At 43.6% G+C, this 19117-nt stretch overlaps 1 protein-coding gene across 6 annotated transcripts in view; it reads right to left on the bottom strand.

The window, feature by feature from the left end:
• ppp4r4 (protein phosphatase 4, regulatory subunit 4) overlaps positions 1–19117 on the bottom strand; it is a 38922-nt gene that overhangs the window by 3475 nt on the left and 16330 nt on the right. For 4 of the 6 annotated variants that reach the window (XM_059498670.1, XM_059498671.1, XM_059498673.1 and 1 more), the window contains 13 exons: positions 18158–18241; positions 17842–18024; positions 17648–17753; positions 17408–17555; positions 17147–17288; positions 16754–16792; positions 16548–16619; positions 16260–16323; positions 16060–16140; positions 15286–15376; positions 15078–15139; positions 14837–14993; positions 14184–14688 (listed from right to left, as the gene is read on the bottom strand). In XM_059498670.1, the coding sequence (XP_059354653.1) occupies positions 14643–14688; positions 14837–14993; positions 15078–15139; positions 15286–15376; positions 16060–16140; positions 16260–16323; positions 16548–16619; positions 16754–16792; positions 17147–17288; positions 17408–17555; positions 17648–17753; positions 17842–18024; positions 18158–18241 (1275 nt within the window). In that variant the 3' untranslated portion in view covers positions 14184–14642. Of the gene's footprint in view, positions 1–13698; positions 13892–14183; positions 14689–14836; positions 14994–15077; positions 15140–15285; positions 15377–16059; positions 16141–16259; positions 16324–16547; positions 16620–16753; positions 16793–17146; positions 17289–17407; positions 17556–17647; positions 17754–17841; positions 18025–18157; positions 18242–19117 lie in introns of those variants that run through there. The other 2 variants (XR_009422226.1, XR_009422225.1) reach the window with 2 other exon arrangements.

Consider the following 19117-nt stretch of genomic DNA (forward strand, 5'->3'; position numbering starts at 1 on the left):
CATAAACCGAGCGTGCTAGTGCGTGCCAGGGCGGGACATGGCTAGAGGAGTGTATGAAGTGTGGATTCTGACAAATCTAAGGCTTAGCAGGAGAAGGAGAAGGAGCAGTCGACCCTTCCGTCGCCGTCAGTCCGTGTCCATTTTTGAAAGGGAGGGCAGACGACAGACCCACGGCGTACGTTAGAAATTTATCAAAAATAGAACGTGTATGGAAATCCGTTTTAACATTTAAAAGCTAGACTGGATGTGTGTTGCAGATATCTGTATTTCAGTTTTGCCTCGTCAAAAAGAACATTTCAGATATCCGCAACTACATTCTTCCCATCCATAATTGTAATTTCAGATATCTACAAAGACATTCTTCCTAGGACAAATGACATCACTTTTGCCTTTAATTTTATGGGGTAATTACAGATATCCTGAATTAGAGTTTTGACTAGGCGAAATGACGTTGCAGATATCTTTATGCAAATTAGGCCCGCCTGCCTAGTCAAAACTGCATTACAGATATCTCTATCGGTCGTTTCGACTAGTCACAATTACATTACAGATATCTTGAATTACAATTCCAACTATCCAAAGTGTAATTACGACTAGTCAGAAAGACGTTGGTGATATCTACAATGTTAATTCCGGATAGTCAAAACGTACCTTTTAAATGTTAAAATGGCTTGCGATACCAGTGAATTATTTCTTAGTTTTCTGATAATATCTCTTTGTTGGCGAAATGAAGGAGTTTCGTGAGTGACGTTGTTCCAGAGAGGCGTGTAAAGGGCGTGTTTTAGTGACGCGCAGCAGAGCTTCTGGCTCGACTATGGAAACCCTGCACTATTCTGGACTCGGTGCTACTGGCCCGAGGCTATTAGCCCCGCCCGGCCCGTTTTAAGCCCTGGCTCGCAATGGCCCGACAGTGGAAATGCGGCTAGTGACTCCAAGTAGGGCTCGCTGCAGCCTGCGGTGGACATCCAACCGCAGGGGGTCTCTCTCGCCTTGGGCACCAAATAACCTAGAGCCGGCCCTGGCCATGTTACTTACATAATCTATCAAAGCAACCAATGACTTAAGCCTATGTATGTGTAGCTTAGTCTATATAGAGAACCGTAAACCCTATCATGCAAATGTTGTTGCACTTTTTTGCGGGGTGATAAACTTTTTTTTTTCCATGCACATATAAAAAATATTAGTGTGTAGATCATAATTGTTCTTGCATATAATTAAAAGGAAAATAAAAATACTTTAAACCAAATAAAGTATATCAATTGGCCAAAGTCAGGAACATTTTTTTATTTAAAATGAAAGAAATATGAAAAATAAACACATTTAAAAAAATAAATAAATAAAGAGGGGAGGATTCCAGTTCCTCTTCAGGAACTCGACGCTGCGTCGAAGCGCTTTGGGGAACGCGTTCAGCTTACGCGACTCTGAATATCGTGTGTAATCAGTCCAATGGAAGGGCGTGACGTCACCGACGTGGTGACGTAAGCGACCAGGAAGCTATAAAAGCACATGCCACGCAGCTGTGTGTTCCTCCCTGCCCGAGATATATAACGGGTGGGGATACACACAACCTGTGCGTGGTTTGCCTGGGTTCGAAGCACGCTGAGTCGGCTCTCGAGGGGGCCGACTGCCCGCACTGTGAGCGAATGTCGGTGCGGCTGCTTCGTTCCCGGAGGGCCCTCTTCGAGGAGGGGGCCTTCGCCAGCGTTCCCCGCGGTGCTGGTCCCGCTTCTGTCGAGGCAGAACGGCGGCTGCACTCGTGGGGTTCGCAAGTCGATCTGGTAGAGGGAATGGAGACGGGCCAGTCCCTATCTCCTTCCACTTCTGCCAGATCCGGCACCCAATCCCTAGAGTCGGAAGCACGCACAGCGGTTCCTTCCACTCAGGGTGAGGGATCGACGCTCCGCCTCTCTTCCTCCGAGGAGGTCGATGTGGAGTCGCTCGATAGGGATTCGCCACCCCACTCGCTACAGTATGAGGAGCTCTTAGAGGTGGTTACTCGCGCGGTGGCCAAATTAAGTATCGATTGGCCCGCCGAAAAGTCTACCGAACCGCAGAGAAGCAAGCTGGATGAATGCTTCCTGCGCGCGAGTCAGCCACCTCCCAGCCGGGGCCTCCCATTTTTTCCCGACCTGCATGATGAGATCGCCAGGTCGTGGAAACGTCCATTCTCTGCCCGCCTCTACATCCCCTCGTCTGATTACTACGGAAATGTAGTGGGGATGGGAGAGCACGGTTATAGAGCGATGCCCCGGGTGGAACAGACGCTTGCGAGCTATCTGTCCCCTGGCGCGGCATCGTCTCTGAAGGCCCCGGCATTGCCCTAAAAGCCACTAAGAACAACTTCGGCTTTGGTGGGCAAAGGGTATGCGGTTGCAGGTCAGGCTGGTGCGTGTCTGCACACCATGGCGGTGTTACAGGCGTACCAGGCCGACCTGCTCAAGGAGCTAGATGAGGGAGAGGAGATCAAGTCCCATGATATTTCTGAATTAAGAAGGACCGCTGATCTCTCCCTCCGCACCAAGGAGACCGCCCGAGCGATTGGCAGCTATGGTGGCCGCGGAGAGGCACTTATGGTTGACCCTGTCCGATATGAAAGAACGGGACAGGGTCTGCCTCATGGACGCCCCGATCCAGCCGACTGGCCTGTTCGGCGACGCAGTTAATTCTGTCGTCGACAGGTTCCAGGAGGCCCGCAAACAGGCGGCGGCGTTCCATAAGTTCCTCCCTCGTCGCTCCCTCGGGGCATCTGGGAAGGAGATGCCCCAGCCGCACCCTAGCTCCTCACACCGCGAGGCCCAGAAACAGAGCGTCGCCTCTCGTGCTCCTCCGCGTCGGGAACGAGAGTCTCAGCGACGCTCTAGGCAGAGGTCTTCTAAGCCCAAGTTAGATTTAAGGGCGGTTATCGAAGCTAAGAAGTCCTCGGCCAAGAAACCCTAACGCCAACGGCCCGGGGTTTCAGAGGGCAGCCTCCGCTGGGGTAGAACGGTACACACCGCAGTCCACGGTGCCCGTCCCACCTCAGTGCCCTCTAGGGGTCGTTCTGCCAACCCTGCCAGTGCTCCAGGGCGCAGCGGCCCCGGGCGAGCATCGTTCTCAGTATCCTCCGCCCGTGTGCGTAGCGGGGCTGGGACGCTCGCCGCCCCTGCGGGGGTCTCTTACACCAGAGGTCAGTCTCGAGAGACTGATTCCCTTAGTAGATTATTTAGCAGCGTGGAAACTACTGCCAAATGTGTCTCGTTGGGTCCTGCATATAGTAGAAAAAGGCTACCGCATTCAGTTCGGCTCCGTGCCGCCTATATTCAACGGGGTCGTTCACACGATAGTGGGCCCCGGGCAGGGTCTGGTTATGGAACAGGAAGTGGAAACCCTATTAGAGAAGGGGGCCATCGAGGTGGTCCCTCCTCAGGACAGGGAGTCCGGATTTTACAGCCGGTATTTCATAGTTCCAAAGAAGGATGGGGGGCTGCGTCCGATTATAGACTTGAGGGTCTTAAATCGTTCAGTTATGAGACTGAAGTTCAGAATGCTCACAATCAAGCATGTTGTAGCTCAGATCAGGTCCGAGGACTGGTTTGTCACGATAGATCTCAAAGACGCATATTTTCATATCTCCATCCTTCCTCAACACAGGAAGTTTCTGAGGTTCGCTTTCGGGGGCGAAGCCTACCAATATCGAGTACTTCCCTTTGGCCTCGCACTCTCACCCCGCACGTTCACAAAGTGTGTAGATGCGGCTCTGGCCCCCCTGCGCACGCAGGGCATCCGCATTCTCAATTATATCGACGATTGGTTGATTTTAGCTCAGTCAGAGCAGATTGCGGTTCGACATCGAGATGTCGTTCTCGCACATATGGGGGAGCTGGGTTTGAGACTGAACGCCAAGAAGAGTGTACTTTCTCCGGCTCAGAGAACCACCTATCTAGGCGTAGTATGGGATTCGACCGCGATGCAGGCACGATTGTCCCCTGCTCGTATCGAGTCGATCCTCATCTCAGTCAAGAGAGTCAGAGAAGGCCAGTCACTCACTGTCAAACAATTTCAGAGATTGTTGGGTCTGATGGCAGCTGCGTCCAACGTGATACCTCTTGGCCTGCTGTACATGAGACCCCTACAGTGGTGGCTCAAGACCAAGGGATTTTCCCCGAGGGGCAATCCGCTTCGCACTATCAAGGTCACGCGGCGCTGCCTCCGTGCCTTAGACATGTGGAAGAAACATTGGTTCTTGAATCAGGGCCCGGTGCTGGGAGCTCCTTGTCACCGTGTGACACTAGTGACGGACGCGTCCCTCACCGGCTGGGGTGCGGTCATGAGTGGCCACCCTGCCCGTGGTCTGTGGAGCGATCGCCATCTAACGTGGCATATCAATTGTCTAGAAATGCTAGCAGTTTATCGTGCACTGAAGCACTTCCTCCCAGACCTGAGAGGTCACCATGTGTTGGTGCGCACCGACAATTCATCAGTGGTCTCTTACATCAACCACCAGGGCGGTCTGCGTTCGCGCCCTTTGTACAAGCTGGCGCACCAGATCCTGGTGTGGTCCCAGAACAAACTCCTCTCATTAAGAGCAGTATATATTCCTGGGAAGTTAAATATGGGAGCAGACATACTGTCGAGGCAGGGGCCGAGGCCCGGGGAATGGAGACTTCACCCACGGGTGGTAGATCAGATATGGAGAGTGTTTGGCAGGGCTCAAGTAGACCTTTTTGCGACTCAGGAGACGTCACAATGTCCCCTCTGGTTCTCTCTAGTTCATCCAGCTCCTCTGGGACTGGACGCTATGGTACAGACCTGGCCGAGGCTTCGTCTGTACGCCTTTCCCACTATCGCTCTGCTTCCGGGAGTTCTGGCGAGAGTACGCCGGGACGGGGTCCGTCTGTTATTAGTAGCCCCGTTCTGGCCGGGCCGAGTATGGTTCTCAGATCTAGTCTCGCTCCTCGACGGCTCTCCGTGGGAGATACCGATCAGGACAGACCTACTCTCACAGGCGCAGGGCACGATAATTCACCCTCGCCCGGAGTTGTGGAAGCTGTGGGTGTGGCCCCTGAGGGGGCACAACTGGTAGCAGCTGGTCTCTCAACTGAGGTTGTGGAGACCCTACTCCAATCCAGAGCTCCCTCTACGAGGAAACTGTACGCCCAGAAGTGGAAGCTTTCCACTTCATGGTGCAGAGACCGCCAGCTAGACCCAGCAAACTGCCCAGCTGGTACAGTTCTAGAGTTTCTACAGGCTAGGCTCTCTGCAGGGTTGACCCACTCTACTCTGAAGGTCTACGTGGCGGCCATTGCGGCCTACCACACCCTTCTCGACGGTCAGTCTTTGGGAAGACACCCCCTAGTTACACGTTTCCTCCGCGGTGCACTGAGGCTGAGACCTCCAGTACGGTCCCGTATTCCCCCGTGGGACTTGGTTGTGGTGTTAGAGGCTATGTGCAAACCCCCGTTTGAACCTATTCAAGATATCTCAGACAGACATCTCACACTTAAAACCTCTTTTCTGTTGGCTATTACCTCTCTGCGGAGAGTAGGAGATCTTCAGGCCCTCTCGATGGCCCCTTCTTATCTTGAGTTTGCACCAGGCATGACTAAAGCGTTCATATACCCTCGAGCGGGATATGTTCCAAAGGTTCCCTCTGTTACACCACGACCTGTAGTGCTGCAGGCCTTCTGTCCTCCTCCCTTTCGGGAGCCCGACCAGGCGAAGCTAAACTGTATGTGTCCGGTTCGAGCACTGGACGCATACGTCCACAGAGCTGCCCTGTGGAGAAAAACTGACCAATTGCTTGTGTGCTACGGTCCCCCCAAGAGGGGTTCTCCTGCTTCTAAGCAGACTATTAGTCATTGGATAGTCGAGGCTATCAACGTCACCTATGAGTCCTCTGGTCGTCCCCCGCTGTCGGGAGCCAAGGCTCACTCTACTCGGGGTATGGCGGCCTCTAAGGCCTTCTTAGCAGGTGTATCCATGCTGGACATCTGCAACGCTGCGGGGTGGTCCACGCCCTCTACATTTGTTAGGTTCTATGGCCTAGATATGCCAGTCACTCCAGGCGCTTCTGTCCTCCTGTCCTGAGCTGTGCTCTTCGGATACACACCAGGCAGGGGTTTGGTAGTCTGGCGGCGTTAGGACTCGTTCCCCAAAGCGCTTCGACGCAGCTCGAGTTCCTGAAGAGGAACGTCTCTAGGTTACGTATGTAACCCTAGTTCCTCGAGGGAACGAGACGCTGCGTCTCGGAGCCATACCCCCGGCACCCCTGCCGGCGCTTGCTGGTACTCGAAGCTGACGCCAGCTGCGTGGCACGTGCTTTTATAGCTTCCTGGTCACTTACGTCACCACGTCGGTGACGTCACGCCCTTCCATTGGACTGATTACACACGATATTCAGAGTCGCGTACGCTGAACGCGTTCCCCAAAGCGCTTCGACGCAGCGTCTCGTTCCCTCGAGGAACTAGGGTTACATACGTAACCTAGAGACGTTATTGCATAACACCCATATTTATCCTTAAAATAGTGATATGATCACTAACGTTCCCACCTTATAAGTGAAACATATTTTTAGAGAATTAGATAATTAAAAATGCCTTAAACAAAATTGTCTACTTAACTTTGATATTGTCTAAGGTATATTACAATCGTTCATAAAATATGTGAATTTGTCATAATAAATATATAAATATAAACATATAAATATTTTATTAATTTGCCTAAGTATAATCAATCAATGCAGGCGTTTTACCGGCTGTTTGGATGAATTTACTTCCATACATTAGAGATGTGGCCTAGGTTTAATTATGTAATACAAGTTATTTAACCTGTATTAGTAAAACGAAAGATAACATTATTTAATTTGATCCCCGAAACAACATACTTCCGCCATTTTTGCACATGCGCACAACAGATGGGTGTTGTTCACCTGGCATCACCCGATGACGTATTTTTACGTATGGCATAGGCGTGGCGTCTGACGTCACACTTGGATGTGGGCGGGGTTGGATGTCCACCGCAAGCTGCAGCGAGACGCTACTCAGTGGATTACGTGAACGAGAACGATTTGTTCACCTAAAAGATACGTTAACTTAATTTGTTAACCAGTCAACTTTCTATAAATATATTTTGATACAGCACTCTGTGAAAAGCCAGCCTGTAATGCATTAAAACTTAATAATCATCGGGAAGAAGGAGGCCGGAACCGGCGGACAATCAAATAAGACTTTAAAGGTCCTATGACATGAAAATTTCACTTTCTGAGGTTTTTTAACATTATAATGAGTTCCCCTAGCCTGTATATGGTCCCCAAGTTTCTAGAAATTTTAATCGGTGTAAATCGAGATTTTGCTATCTTTCTCTGCCTTTGAGAAAATGGATGCTCAAACGGGCTGATCTTGAATCTCCTCCTTGTGACGTTATAAGGAGAAATGTTACCTCCCCTTTCTCTGCTTTGCCCGCCCAAATATTTACATATAATTCAGTCGCAATGTCAGCACAGGCATTACAAACAGACTTTTATGATATGGATTTGACAGCACCGCCACAAACAGTGAGTAACAGTGTTCATTAATGCCTGATCTGTGATCAGTGATTTCTGATGTGTGGCTAATCATTCAAGTTCACACAGACTTTCTTTCTAAATCGTTTAATACTGTTTATGCATCAGTGAATCAAGCCAGTGACTAAACTATCAACTTCACGTTGTTTCTCTTAGTAGCATGAAACAAATCAGTAATTAAAATTGTGATTTAACTACAGAGAGCGATCAAAGAACGCTCCCTTTTTTTCCGGAGGTGTCACACATCGCGAGTATATCTGCACTCTTGCCTAAACTGCCGTTACAATGAATGACGCTGTTATGCTGCACAACAAAGCTCTTACTGTATTCATGTGGTGCATTCACGTGTTTGCTGTTAGTTGTGGTGAAAGCATTTTGTGAGAAAAACATGTGTTGCAATAATGACGAGATAACTGCATTCACGCGATAAACAGACTCTGTTTACTCAATGCTCATCACTGCAGCCTTTCATGTGATAATTAATATAAAATAATTGCTAAAAAATAATTATATAATCAACACGTCCACGATTCGTTAATCTCGACAGCTGTAATAGTAAAAAAATATATATGTTTTTGAGAGGGGTTCCACATGTAATACACATTTCGAATGCAAAGAGGTCAGCAAATCACAACAGTTGTCATTTACTCGGAGTCTCACAGCAGACACGCCCCTTCAAACAGAGCATTCAAGCCAGAGGGCTAATATCAGGATATAAAAATGCTTTTTATTTCTAAATTTTAAATGTAAAAATCATACTAACAATATAAGTACACCTAAGGAAACATTAAAAAGCATTTAAAGAAAATGAAACAATCCATGTCATGGGACCTTTAATAATCAAAATAAACACAAAAGCGCACAAACAAAATCAAAACACAAACTAAAATCCAGGCCTTGTCCTGTTTCGTCCTTCACTGTCATCGCTCCTGTTTTATATCCTTCCATCTCCTCCGTGGGACTCGAGACCGGTGGGTCGAGCAGGTTTTGCTCAATCACTATCAATCACTCCACTGGCCTTGCCCCGTTCCCACGGCTCTTGGCCCCGCCCCACTCATCACATACGCTCAATGCCCCTCACAGGCCGGGGGGTACTCCCGAGACTGCGCTCTACCCCCCCCCCCCCTTTGGGGGGGACAGCTCACGGTGACTTGCGGGAACCTGGGGGTAGGACAGACGAGGCGAGAGAAAAGGAGATGGAAGGATGAGGAGTGACAGAGACGAAAAGGGGGAGTGAGGAGAAAAAAAAAACAATTCCGGTTCCCAGACACGCTGCCGCTCGGCCCTCCACCAGCTGGGTGATCTCCTCCGCGGTGCCTGGTGGTGGCACTGGATGGCCCTCGGCAGACGGCACGGCACTCCTCCGCCGCCTGGTGGACGGCAACGGCTCCTCAGGTTTTGGGTAGCCGGCAGGAGTCCCCCGTTCCCTGCTCCTCCCCATTCTTGGCGGATGGCAGCAGGCTCCGGCCCCCTGGCAAACGGCGCCGACTCCTCCACTCCACATCACGGGCGGCCGGCAGCGAGCTCGCCCGTCTCCGGCAACTCACTCCAGCCCACCGCCTCGAGCGTCCATGTCTGCACACTTCCTCGCCTGCTCGATGGCACCGCAGATTCAGCAGCGTGTCCCTCCTTCTCCCGGGCTTCGGCACCAATGTAACGCATTAAAACTTCATAATCATCGGGAAGAACGAGGCGGGAACTGGCGGACAATAAGACATTAATAATCAAAATAAACACAAAACAGGGCAGCAGCCCCTCACGGTCGACTGCCGCGCACAAACAAAATCAAAACACAAACTAAAATCCAGGCCTGGTCCTCTCTCGTCCTTCACTGTCGTCGCTCCTGTTTTATATCCTTCCATCTCCTCCGTGGGACACGAGACCGTTGGGTCGAGCAGGTGTCGCTCATTTCTCAATCACTCCACCGGCCTCGCCCCGTTCCAACGGCTCTCGGTCCTGCCCCACTCGTCACACAGCCCTTTCAGCAATAACGTTGAGTGGCTTACCCTCCTTGTGGAGGGTGTCGATGATTGTCTTCAGGACAACTGTCAAGTCAGTAGTCTTTCCCATAATTGTGGTTGCATGTTCTGAACTAGCCCAGGAGGCACCCAGTATTTATAGTAATAATTAATAAATCTAATCAAGCCCAAAATGGACTATTCTAATTTTTTGAGATACTGATTTTTTTTATTTTCCTAAGCTGTAAGTCGTAAAAAACTGAATTAAAACAAAAAACTCTTGAAATATTTATGTTTGTGTGCAATGAATCTAGAATATACAAAAGTTTACTTTTTTGAATTAAATTACAAAAAAATAAAGAACTTTTCTTTTTTTAAGTTTTGATGGGTTTAGTATAATGCCACCTTTATACTAAAATACATCTATAGAGGATGCATTACATATATATTACCTTATTAAAATTGAAATGAGTGAACACTTTATAGGGTTCACACCAGTGTTAATTTCGTTAACGAAGAAGACGACAAAAAATATTCGTTAAGGAACATTTTTTATGTGACTAAGACGAGACGTTGACGAGCTAAAAATAATATCTGATGACGTAATTATGACGAAATGTATGCCGCGTCTTCGTTAACTAGACGAGACTGGACTATAATTTTATTTGGGGACTACCGGACATTCAAAATGCATCCTATAGAGGCTATTTTCCTTCAAAATGTGTGTCCCTGTCACTGGATTGCGATTGGATAAGGGCCGTTAGCATATCTATTCTCAGTATGGCAGCCGCAGTGGATGGATAGACTAATAAAACGCGAACTAGCGTTCTGAAACAATGGCCTCAGCACCCGAAGGAGTAGGGACGAGGTGACCAGACGTCCCGTTTTTCCCGGGGGTCACAATTCTTTGTCGATTAACCAGTGTTGCCAGATTGGAAATGTCCAAGTATCGTACCAAAAGTTCAAAATTATCGTATCTGGAAGAAAATTATCGTACACGAGTCAAAAGAGTTATTTATCTATTCTAAACCAACAACATTTTTACACAACCTGCAAATTACCACAATAGATAACAAGGCGTATTGTTTGACGGAAGCAGTGAGACAAAATACTATCCCATTGTTTTCAGTGACTGTCTGCGTTGCGGCGCATATTAAATCATATTAAAATTATTTTTAACACTTGCTTTGTCACGTCCAGTGAAGAAGGAATTTAGTTGTTGCTGCGTGGTGCAGTTAACTCCACATCTGAGCCGCTTTCATCGGTATCCTGCGTGTTGCAAGATGTTGAAGGGGTTTTTTGCTATCATGGAACGCAACTAGTGCTCGTTGGCTTTAAAGCAGGGCAGTCTCCTACATTCTAGAGTGTCTGTAATGAGCCGATTTCGTGTATGAGTAAAGAAGCCATATGACTGCAACTGCCCTCATTTAAATTTTCATAGAATTCTGAAATTATCGTACATTAAGGGATTTTTTTCATTACTGATCGTACAGATGTAAAAATTATCGTACAAATACGATAATTATCGTACATCTGGCAACACTGCGACTAACTTAAAGTTAGTGAAGACGGGAAAGGCGAAATCAAGCGATCTGTTCTCAGCGCTCAAATACACACAGTCCAAATGTTTAAGTTATGGATTAAGTGAACATGAACAGGTGGGTGAAAACTGAACGTGTGTCAGTATTTCATGCATGCCTTCCGTCTTAAATGGACCGCATTCCAAATTAAATACCTATCTGTCATTAATGTTAACCAACAAAAGATGTTAAATAAATGTATACATGTTAAGTAAAACCTACAGTATCTGAAAAATTTGTTTAATTTGTATCTCTATTGTATTTGTCTTATTGTGCTTCTTTAAATAAATATATATATATATATATATATATATATATATATATATATATATATATATATAAATTATATTTTTAGAAGTTGCTCCTTTTTCACTTAAGGGGATAGTTCACCCAAAAATGAAAACTGTCATAATTTATTCAAGGTTTTCCAAATTCAGTCCTTGATTCAAATTCATCATAAGCTTAATTGATTTGGTCTAAACAGAGAAGAATTAATGATTATTATAATTTGAAAACTAAATATAAAATAGCTACCAAAATAAATTTTGGTAACTAGTTTGGCTTACTAAAAGTAGTGACTAAAAGTTGACAAAAATGCAATGACTTTTCGTTGACTAAAACTAGGCTAAAACTATTAAAGACTCAAATGACTAAAATGTGACTAAGACTATTAAGCATTTTTGTCTCAAGACTAAGACTAAATCAAAAATGCCTGCCAAAATTAACACTGGTTCACACACAGGCCTCTGTTCGGGCTTATTCGGGGTTGTTTATGATCAAAGTTATACAACTCCAATTTAAGTTACTTTTGGGTGCAATAACTTTTACATTGAATGTAAAGTCTGTGTTTTAGCAAAAAAACACATACTGAGTAGGAGTTACATGACATAGGCTAAATTGTTTACATCTCTGGTTGACCTCAAACAATAATAAAACCTTACAGTGTTCTCACAAAATCATGTATTCCATAAGTATGTAATCATGTCAATGCAATTAAGACAAGTCCAATGGATTCATAGACCCAGCAAACACGGGGTTAGACACCAAGATTACTTGACTAAGTCAAATAATGAAGGAGTTAGGATATTTTAAGGGCTTCCTGCCCAACTTGGATGCCATCTTGAAAATTACACCTTTCTAGTGGTCAAAGTTTGGTAAACTTAAAGTATTTTATTAAGGACATCTAATACTACAAAAAAACAGCTGAGAAACCTTTTGTTAGAATTTTTTTAGGGTAAGGTGTTTTTATTTTCCATATATGCAGCCGCCTACAGAAACAGTTCTCGGTTCAGTGTACTGGTGATCCGAAAACCGATGCAACCGGTTCTTGACTCGAGAAGGAGAACCGCTCCGTCAGTGGGCGTGTACGTTCGTTATTTGAATCTGCTGATTATCCAAACAAATTTTCCCCCCGCCTTTATTTAAGACCGGCCTTTACTTGTCCGTGTTGACCACGCCCCCGGCCACTATCAGAGGCCCGGCGTTTATTTGACTTCCAGTTTTTATTTGAGGAATTACGGTATATAAGTAAACAACTGTAAATGTATTTTTTCTGAAATGCTTGATTTAAAGGTGATATATTATGAAATGACTTTTCCAGGTTTTAACTGCTATAATCAGGTCCCTGGTGCATCTACCAACCAAGGAATTGCAAAAAAGATTAACCCAGTAACTTTGTTTTGGTAAGCCGCCTTCTGCAAGTGTCTGAGAAAACAAGTGCATCAGATTTCGCTCCTTTGGTGACGTGGCAAAGGGCGTCATTGTTTTTTTGCAAGCGACAAGGGTGTACCAGCTCTAATGCCATGGCGAAAGTTTGAGCAAAACATGCTAACCGTTCTGTCTTTGGCTGCACAGACGAGCACAAAACACTATTTAGGCTACGTCCACACGAAGCCAGAGCTTTTTCTATCCTATGTTTTTTCCCCCCTCGTCTCAAGAAATATCTGCGACCACACAAAACCACGAAACTGACACAAAACAATATAGTATACATACCAGACCCAAAATATGGAGAAGAAGACTTGGACTATGCGTATAAACCTTGTGCACGTTATACAAAAAACATGGAACAATACATTTATTATTCTGTGTTAATGTTAGTCAATAAGACAATTGTTCAGTGTTTGTTCATGTTTTTGTTGCTGTTACGTGACGAAGCGGTGTCTGACTGGGTGAAACGTGAGTTGATGACGTCATCGTTTCACAAACATATGGATTCGCTGTCCACACAAAAACCTAAGGATGCCGTTTTCTGATTTATCCACTCTGGGACCCGATTTAAAAAAATATCGGTTTCACTGTCCTAAAATGCCGAATCCGTGTGAACGAAATGCCTATATAATACAAAATTGATGCGTATACAGCTAAACGCACCTCCGTGTGGACGGGCTTTTAGAGTCCCAGCCTCAGAGCAGACAAGAGAGCAGTGGGTTTATTGGTTTAATGTATATTGTTGCTGCCACTCAGATCTAAAATAGACAACCGATTTATTTCCCAGCTGTTTCCCTTCACAGACATAACTTACTGTTTTTGTAACTCGTGTGCTTTTAACATAATGTTAAACTTGTGTGTGAATAAGAACTTTGTTTAGTACTCACATGCTGTGTGGTGGCCTCTTTCTGTCCATGTGCTCTCAGAAAACCGTATATCAGAAGTTTAAAGTCATATGGTTTAAAACGTATGATTTCAGCGCAATAAACATGATAATCAGAACCAAAACGGATGTTTTTAGCAGGTATGATCTGTAATGGTGCAGCTCTATTCTGGGAAAGGGGATAGGGAGCAGCAGCTCATTTGCATTTAAAGACACAGGCCTAAAAAAACAATCAAAATAGGCATTTTCAAAATTATATAATAAATGATCTGTGGAGTGTTTTGAACTGAAACTTCACAGACACATTCTGGGGACACCAGAGACTTGTATTACATATTGTAAAAAGGGACTATAATATGTCTCCTTTAAGAGATTTATTGATTCTGTGATGGAGTGTTACCCACACAGTGAAAAGTATCTTGTTTTTTGTTCTTCTGGAGATCTGTCAGTACCAGCATAGTATTCATATTAGCACTTTAGCAGGCTGTTCAAATGCAACTCATTAAAGCACATCATATTCCACATGAATTTTATTCATTGGGTACTAAGATGTTGGCGTTAATCAATCAGGTGCTGGGCAGCACCAGGCACAGTCTCATTGGTGGGATGGGATGGAGAGTTCCAAAACTCTTCAATCATAAAAATACATTATTCTTCTTTTTCTCTTAGCCACTTCAAAAATATAAAACAGAATTTGCAAAGCATGCTATAATACAAGAAACAAAATAATGAGGCAGTAAATTAAATACATTCAATTACTCCTCAACTCGTTTTCATTTTATGGTGTATGGTGTGGATTTTCGTGTGAAATAAGGCAGAGATGGATCAATGCACACCTTAATTGATGCCCCAGCATATCTTAAGCCGTTCTGGTATAGAAGAGAATGGACACATCAAAATGAAAGAATGCTGCTGCTGCAGAATGAAAAGTCTTGTAGAAAGGGGCTTTAAGTCAGAAGGCAAAGTGGTAATCACTCTCTCCCAGACTGCATTCCAAATGAATTTGACTTCCGCTGTCTGTCAGACACGATAAGAAAAACATCACAGAGGTCAAGTTCAGTCTGGCTGAATCATTCCAGCTTATAATCATAAAATGATTAGACCCAAAATGTCATGATTAATAAAAGATTATATGATTCAAAAAGTACAGGATCACACTACGTACACAGAGAGCTTCCTAGACTGTGTGTCTTTATTCCCGTTACTCCGGTGATCCACAGAGCTGCTCGTGTTGCTTCGGATCAGGACGGGCATGGAGGAGGAGGATGGGGTGGAAGAGATTGATGGAGAAACATTAAAGTGGTGAGGTCGCAGGTTATCATCTGGAAAAGAAACAAGTACAGGTAAACGACAGAAAATTTGCAGCACAGAGCCATTGTAATTCATGATGAAATTTTATTAAATACCATTTAATGGTAACATGGCACTCTTTCCTGATCCAGGGCAACTTCCTGAATCCTTCACTTTTCTAAAGAGAAAATGGTGAGTATAAACACGCTATGTAACTACTGGTGATGGGTCATGGCAAATTCATGACAAAATTCAAAATCCAGACATAACTGGTGCAATCTACTTCAATAGCAACACAAGAGCGATGAGATGATTGTTACGTACAATGATTTTTCTGGGTTTGTCATCTTGGTTGTCGTGGGATGACCGCTGAGGGAACGACTGCGAGCTAGTTTGGCCCTCCGCATCTCCTTACCTGCAAACATTCCCAAATCTTTTTTTTTTTTTTGTATAGCACTTTTCACAATGCAAATCGTTTCAAGCCAACTTTACAACTTTAAGTTTCTACATTATATTTAGTAATATCTTATCATTGGGGAGTATCTAATTCTGAAAACCTTTAGAAAATGTTTAAATGTTTATGTCATTTGTAAAAAAATTAAAAATAATAATAAATGTTCATATACACTATTGTTAAAAGTATGAGGTTGGTAAAAAAAATTTGAATGTTTTTGAAGTAAGACTTAAGTTCACCAAGGCTGAATATGATTAAAAATACAGTAACTGTTTTCTATTTTAATATATTTTAAAATGTAATTTATTACTGTGCAAATGGCAAAACTGAATTTTTAGCATCACTACTCCAGGCTTCAGTGTCACATGATTCTTCAGAAATCATTCAATGCTGATTTGCTGCTCAAGCATTTGCTGAACTTCCCATTTATTCATTGATAAATAAAAAGTTCAAAAGAACAGCATTTATTTGAAGAAAAAAAAAAAGTTCTGTCACTTATGATCAATTAATGCTTCATTACTTTATTAATTTGTTTAAAAAGAAATTACGGACTACACACTTTTAAATTGTAGTGTATATAGTAAAACAAATGCAATGTTTTTGTTATTCAGTTAACATTAATGTACATCAGGAAGGATGCTAACCAGCAGAAGAGGATGATGTTGCTCCTGATGTAGATCCTGACATTCCTTTACTACCAGAGAGGCCTGACTTGCTTTCTCTTTCTGCATTTCAAAAGCATTATAAGTAAACGCCCACATACATTTGGGAAATATACATATGTAAGCTAGTAAACCATCCAAATTTTGAGAGAGAGGGTGCATGAATACAACGTGTCACTCACGTTTCTTCTCTGACTGTTTATCTCCAGCTAGTTTTGCCTCACTCTGCTGTCGTTCTAGCAGTTCCTGTGTGTTACAAAACCACAAAGCAGGAATGTTTAAAATTATATGTTTGTCTTATTTGTTCTGACATCAAAAGTTACATTTACACATAATGAAAAACCTATTTGTCTTTTCAGGCAACAGATAAATTGGAGATTTTTGTGTAAAAAATAAAACAAAAAACACACATACCATAATAAGTGAACTTGCTGCCTTCATAAAGTAATTAAAAAGGGTAAATCACTCACCATTTCAAGTAGAAGAGTCTCCTCCTTCTCCTTTTTCTGATCTAAAAGCTCTCTTTCATGCCTTTTATGATACTATAAATATGAAAAGTTATTTCAAAACTAACAGTGAAACAAAAATAGCTTACAGTGTTCATAAAAAGAAAATGGTGTATAGAAACTGTCAAAACAACTAAATTGAAAAGGTTAAAGTAACAGATCTTTCATACCGGCTCTGTTATGTCCATTTTGTCCAGCTCTAGAACTGTCTAAGAAAACATTATAAAACCATTTGAAGATTTAATTACATCTATTAATTAATTGGTTTTCAATATATTAAAAATCTACACAGAAGACTTAAATCGCAATCACATTTACTGTTTTAAATTGGCAAAATCCTGCCATTTCAAGTGAAATCCGAGTGAGGGTAAGAGATTTCCCCGTGCAGATTTTGCAATGGGTTTAAGTTGATCATGCAAATACACCGTGTTGATCAACAGAAAGCTGTTTGGTTTGAAATTAACTTCTCTATGAGCATTGCTTCATTCATGGACCATTTTTTGCCCATAAAATGTTACTAAAACTTTGCTAATGTGACCAAACTTTAATGATGAGAACCTCACCTTACGCAAAGTTGCCACTACATCTTTATCCTTCTCACGGCACAACAATTTCCGCACACAGAACTCCAGCTGCTGAAGTAGATGTTTGTCTGTTGGCTTGATGGTGGATCTCAGTTTGGGTAACATATAACAGAGCTTGTACCTGCCAGAAAGTTTCAGTTGAATAAAACAAACAATAAGCAGTAATTCGTAAGGCATTAGTCAAAGCACAGTAAACAGGGATGCAACAACAGATGCTAAAAAAAAAATTGAGCTGTTCACCTGACATTGGCTACAGGGTCACTGACCAACTCAAGCGCAGGAACAAGGAAATGTTTACAAAAATATGACTTGGAGAAGAGGTCTATTGTGATTTCACACAGGTCCAGATACCGAAGCCTGTTCCAGTAGCTTCTACCTTGAGCAAGTTCTTGAATTCAGAAAAGAATACAGTCCTGACAAACTGAATTACAGAGTCCCAAACACAAAAATTTGTGAAATAAACAGATCCTGGTTTTTTACCTTGCTTAATTTTGCTGATTATCTCTTGCCGCTGTTCCTGTTTGCGGTTATAGCGCAAAAACACACATAACGTCCTGACAGCTTCCCGCTGGACTGGTAGAACATTCTAGAACAGAGTAAACAGAAGGACAGGTGAAATAGTCACTTAAAATTGAGAGAATGTACAGAAAGGAGTGTGTGTGTAAGAAGTTTACATTGGTAGTGATGATGCTGAACATTCTCTGAAAGAAGCGGAAGTAGATCTGGTCTCCAGAGATGACACGGGGCAGACAGGAGTAGCACTGCAGGAGTTTCTCATGAACCCGCCAGTGAAGCGAGGATGCTGCTTTCTGTTCTGCTGCTACCAAAGCAGGCACCAAGTCTGGAATATTCACCTGCTGTAAGGTTGAGAGTGATGTCAGTGTTTTGTTTTGTTTTTATTAATACTTTTATTCAGCAAAGGACACAACAAAAGAATGCATGGCATGCTAACTAATGCTAACTAAAAGCATCAAAAAGTAAAGCAGATACCTTGCTTTCAGAACCTGCTCCCTCCCCTCTGGAAGTGGCCAGCTCCAAAGTCTCCTGAAGATTGTTCAACAGAGCATCCAATACCTGCAGATTAAAAGCATTGAACTAATGCTAATCTAAGCCTTTCAAATCAACAAAGCATTCTCGTCATTTCTACCAAGCCCAGGAAGGGCTTCTAAAATTGCAGATAAGCTTGGGTGAGATCATAGACTATAATAGATAGTCTATAATGTTCAGTTTCCATCATCATTAATCATGAAAATCACTATGTCTGATGGTTCGGGGAGTTTTGCACTATAGTGGATGCTAATGCAGTGTGTGACTAATACTGCTCAGAGGATCACAACAGAATAAACAATACCACACTCTAGCCTTAGCTAGGGAGGTGCAATACATTCATTCATCCTACTCAGTTGCATGCAACCTCCGCAAAGGCTCACACACTTGTGCACACAGCTTCATACACATGCTGACACGGTATGTCTGGTGCATATAAAGAATTTGTGATGTATGTACATTTGTCAATGCTAAAACAGTTTTCAAATATCAAATCTAACTATGATGAATTGCAAATGGGGAAGTGTTTGGAAAACCTGCCATTTTTTCCAATTCCATTCAAGTGGTGCATAAATTATACACTCTACCTTTAAGGTCTACAGGTACAGTAGTTATTTTTTGTTAATACATTGCAAAGACAGAACTAAATAGTTGTATTTCTCTGCTTCACACACACTCCAGAAGGAAATGTCTTTCCTAACTAATGGGCATCTAAATAAAGAAGTTACATAAGCTGAGTTGGATGGGGTTTTGAATGGTCAGACAGCTATTTGTTCATGTAAACTCGGCAGTCAGTAGAGGTTTTGAGAAAGGCCGAATGTTTCTGTGAAGAAATTGCCGTGCCTCACACAGCACAGTGTACCAAGGGAATGACTGTGCTGACTGAACTTGTCACAGACAGCT

Source organism: Carassius carassius, chromosome 18 (genome assembly GCF_963082965.1).
Source record: "Carassius carassius chromosome 18, fCarCar2.1, whole genome shotgun sequence".
NCBI classification, from domain to species: domain Eukaryota; kingdom Metazoa; phylum Chordata; class Actinopteri; order Cypriniformes; family Cyprinidae; genus Carassius; species Carassius carassius.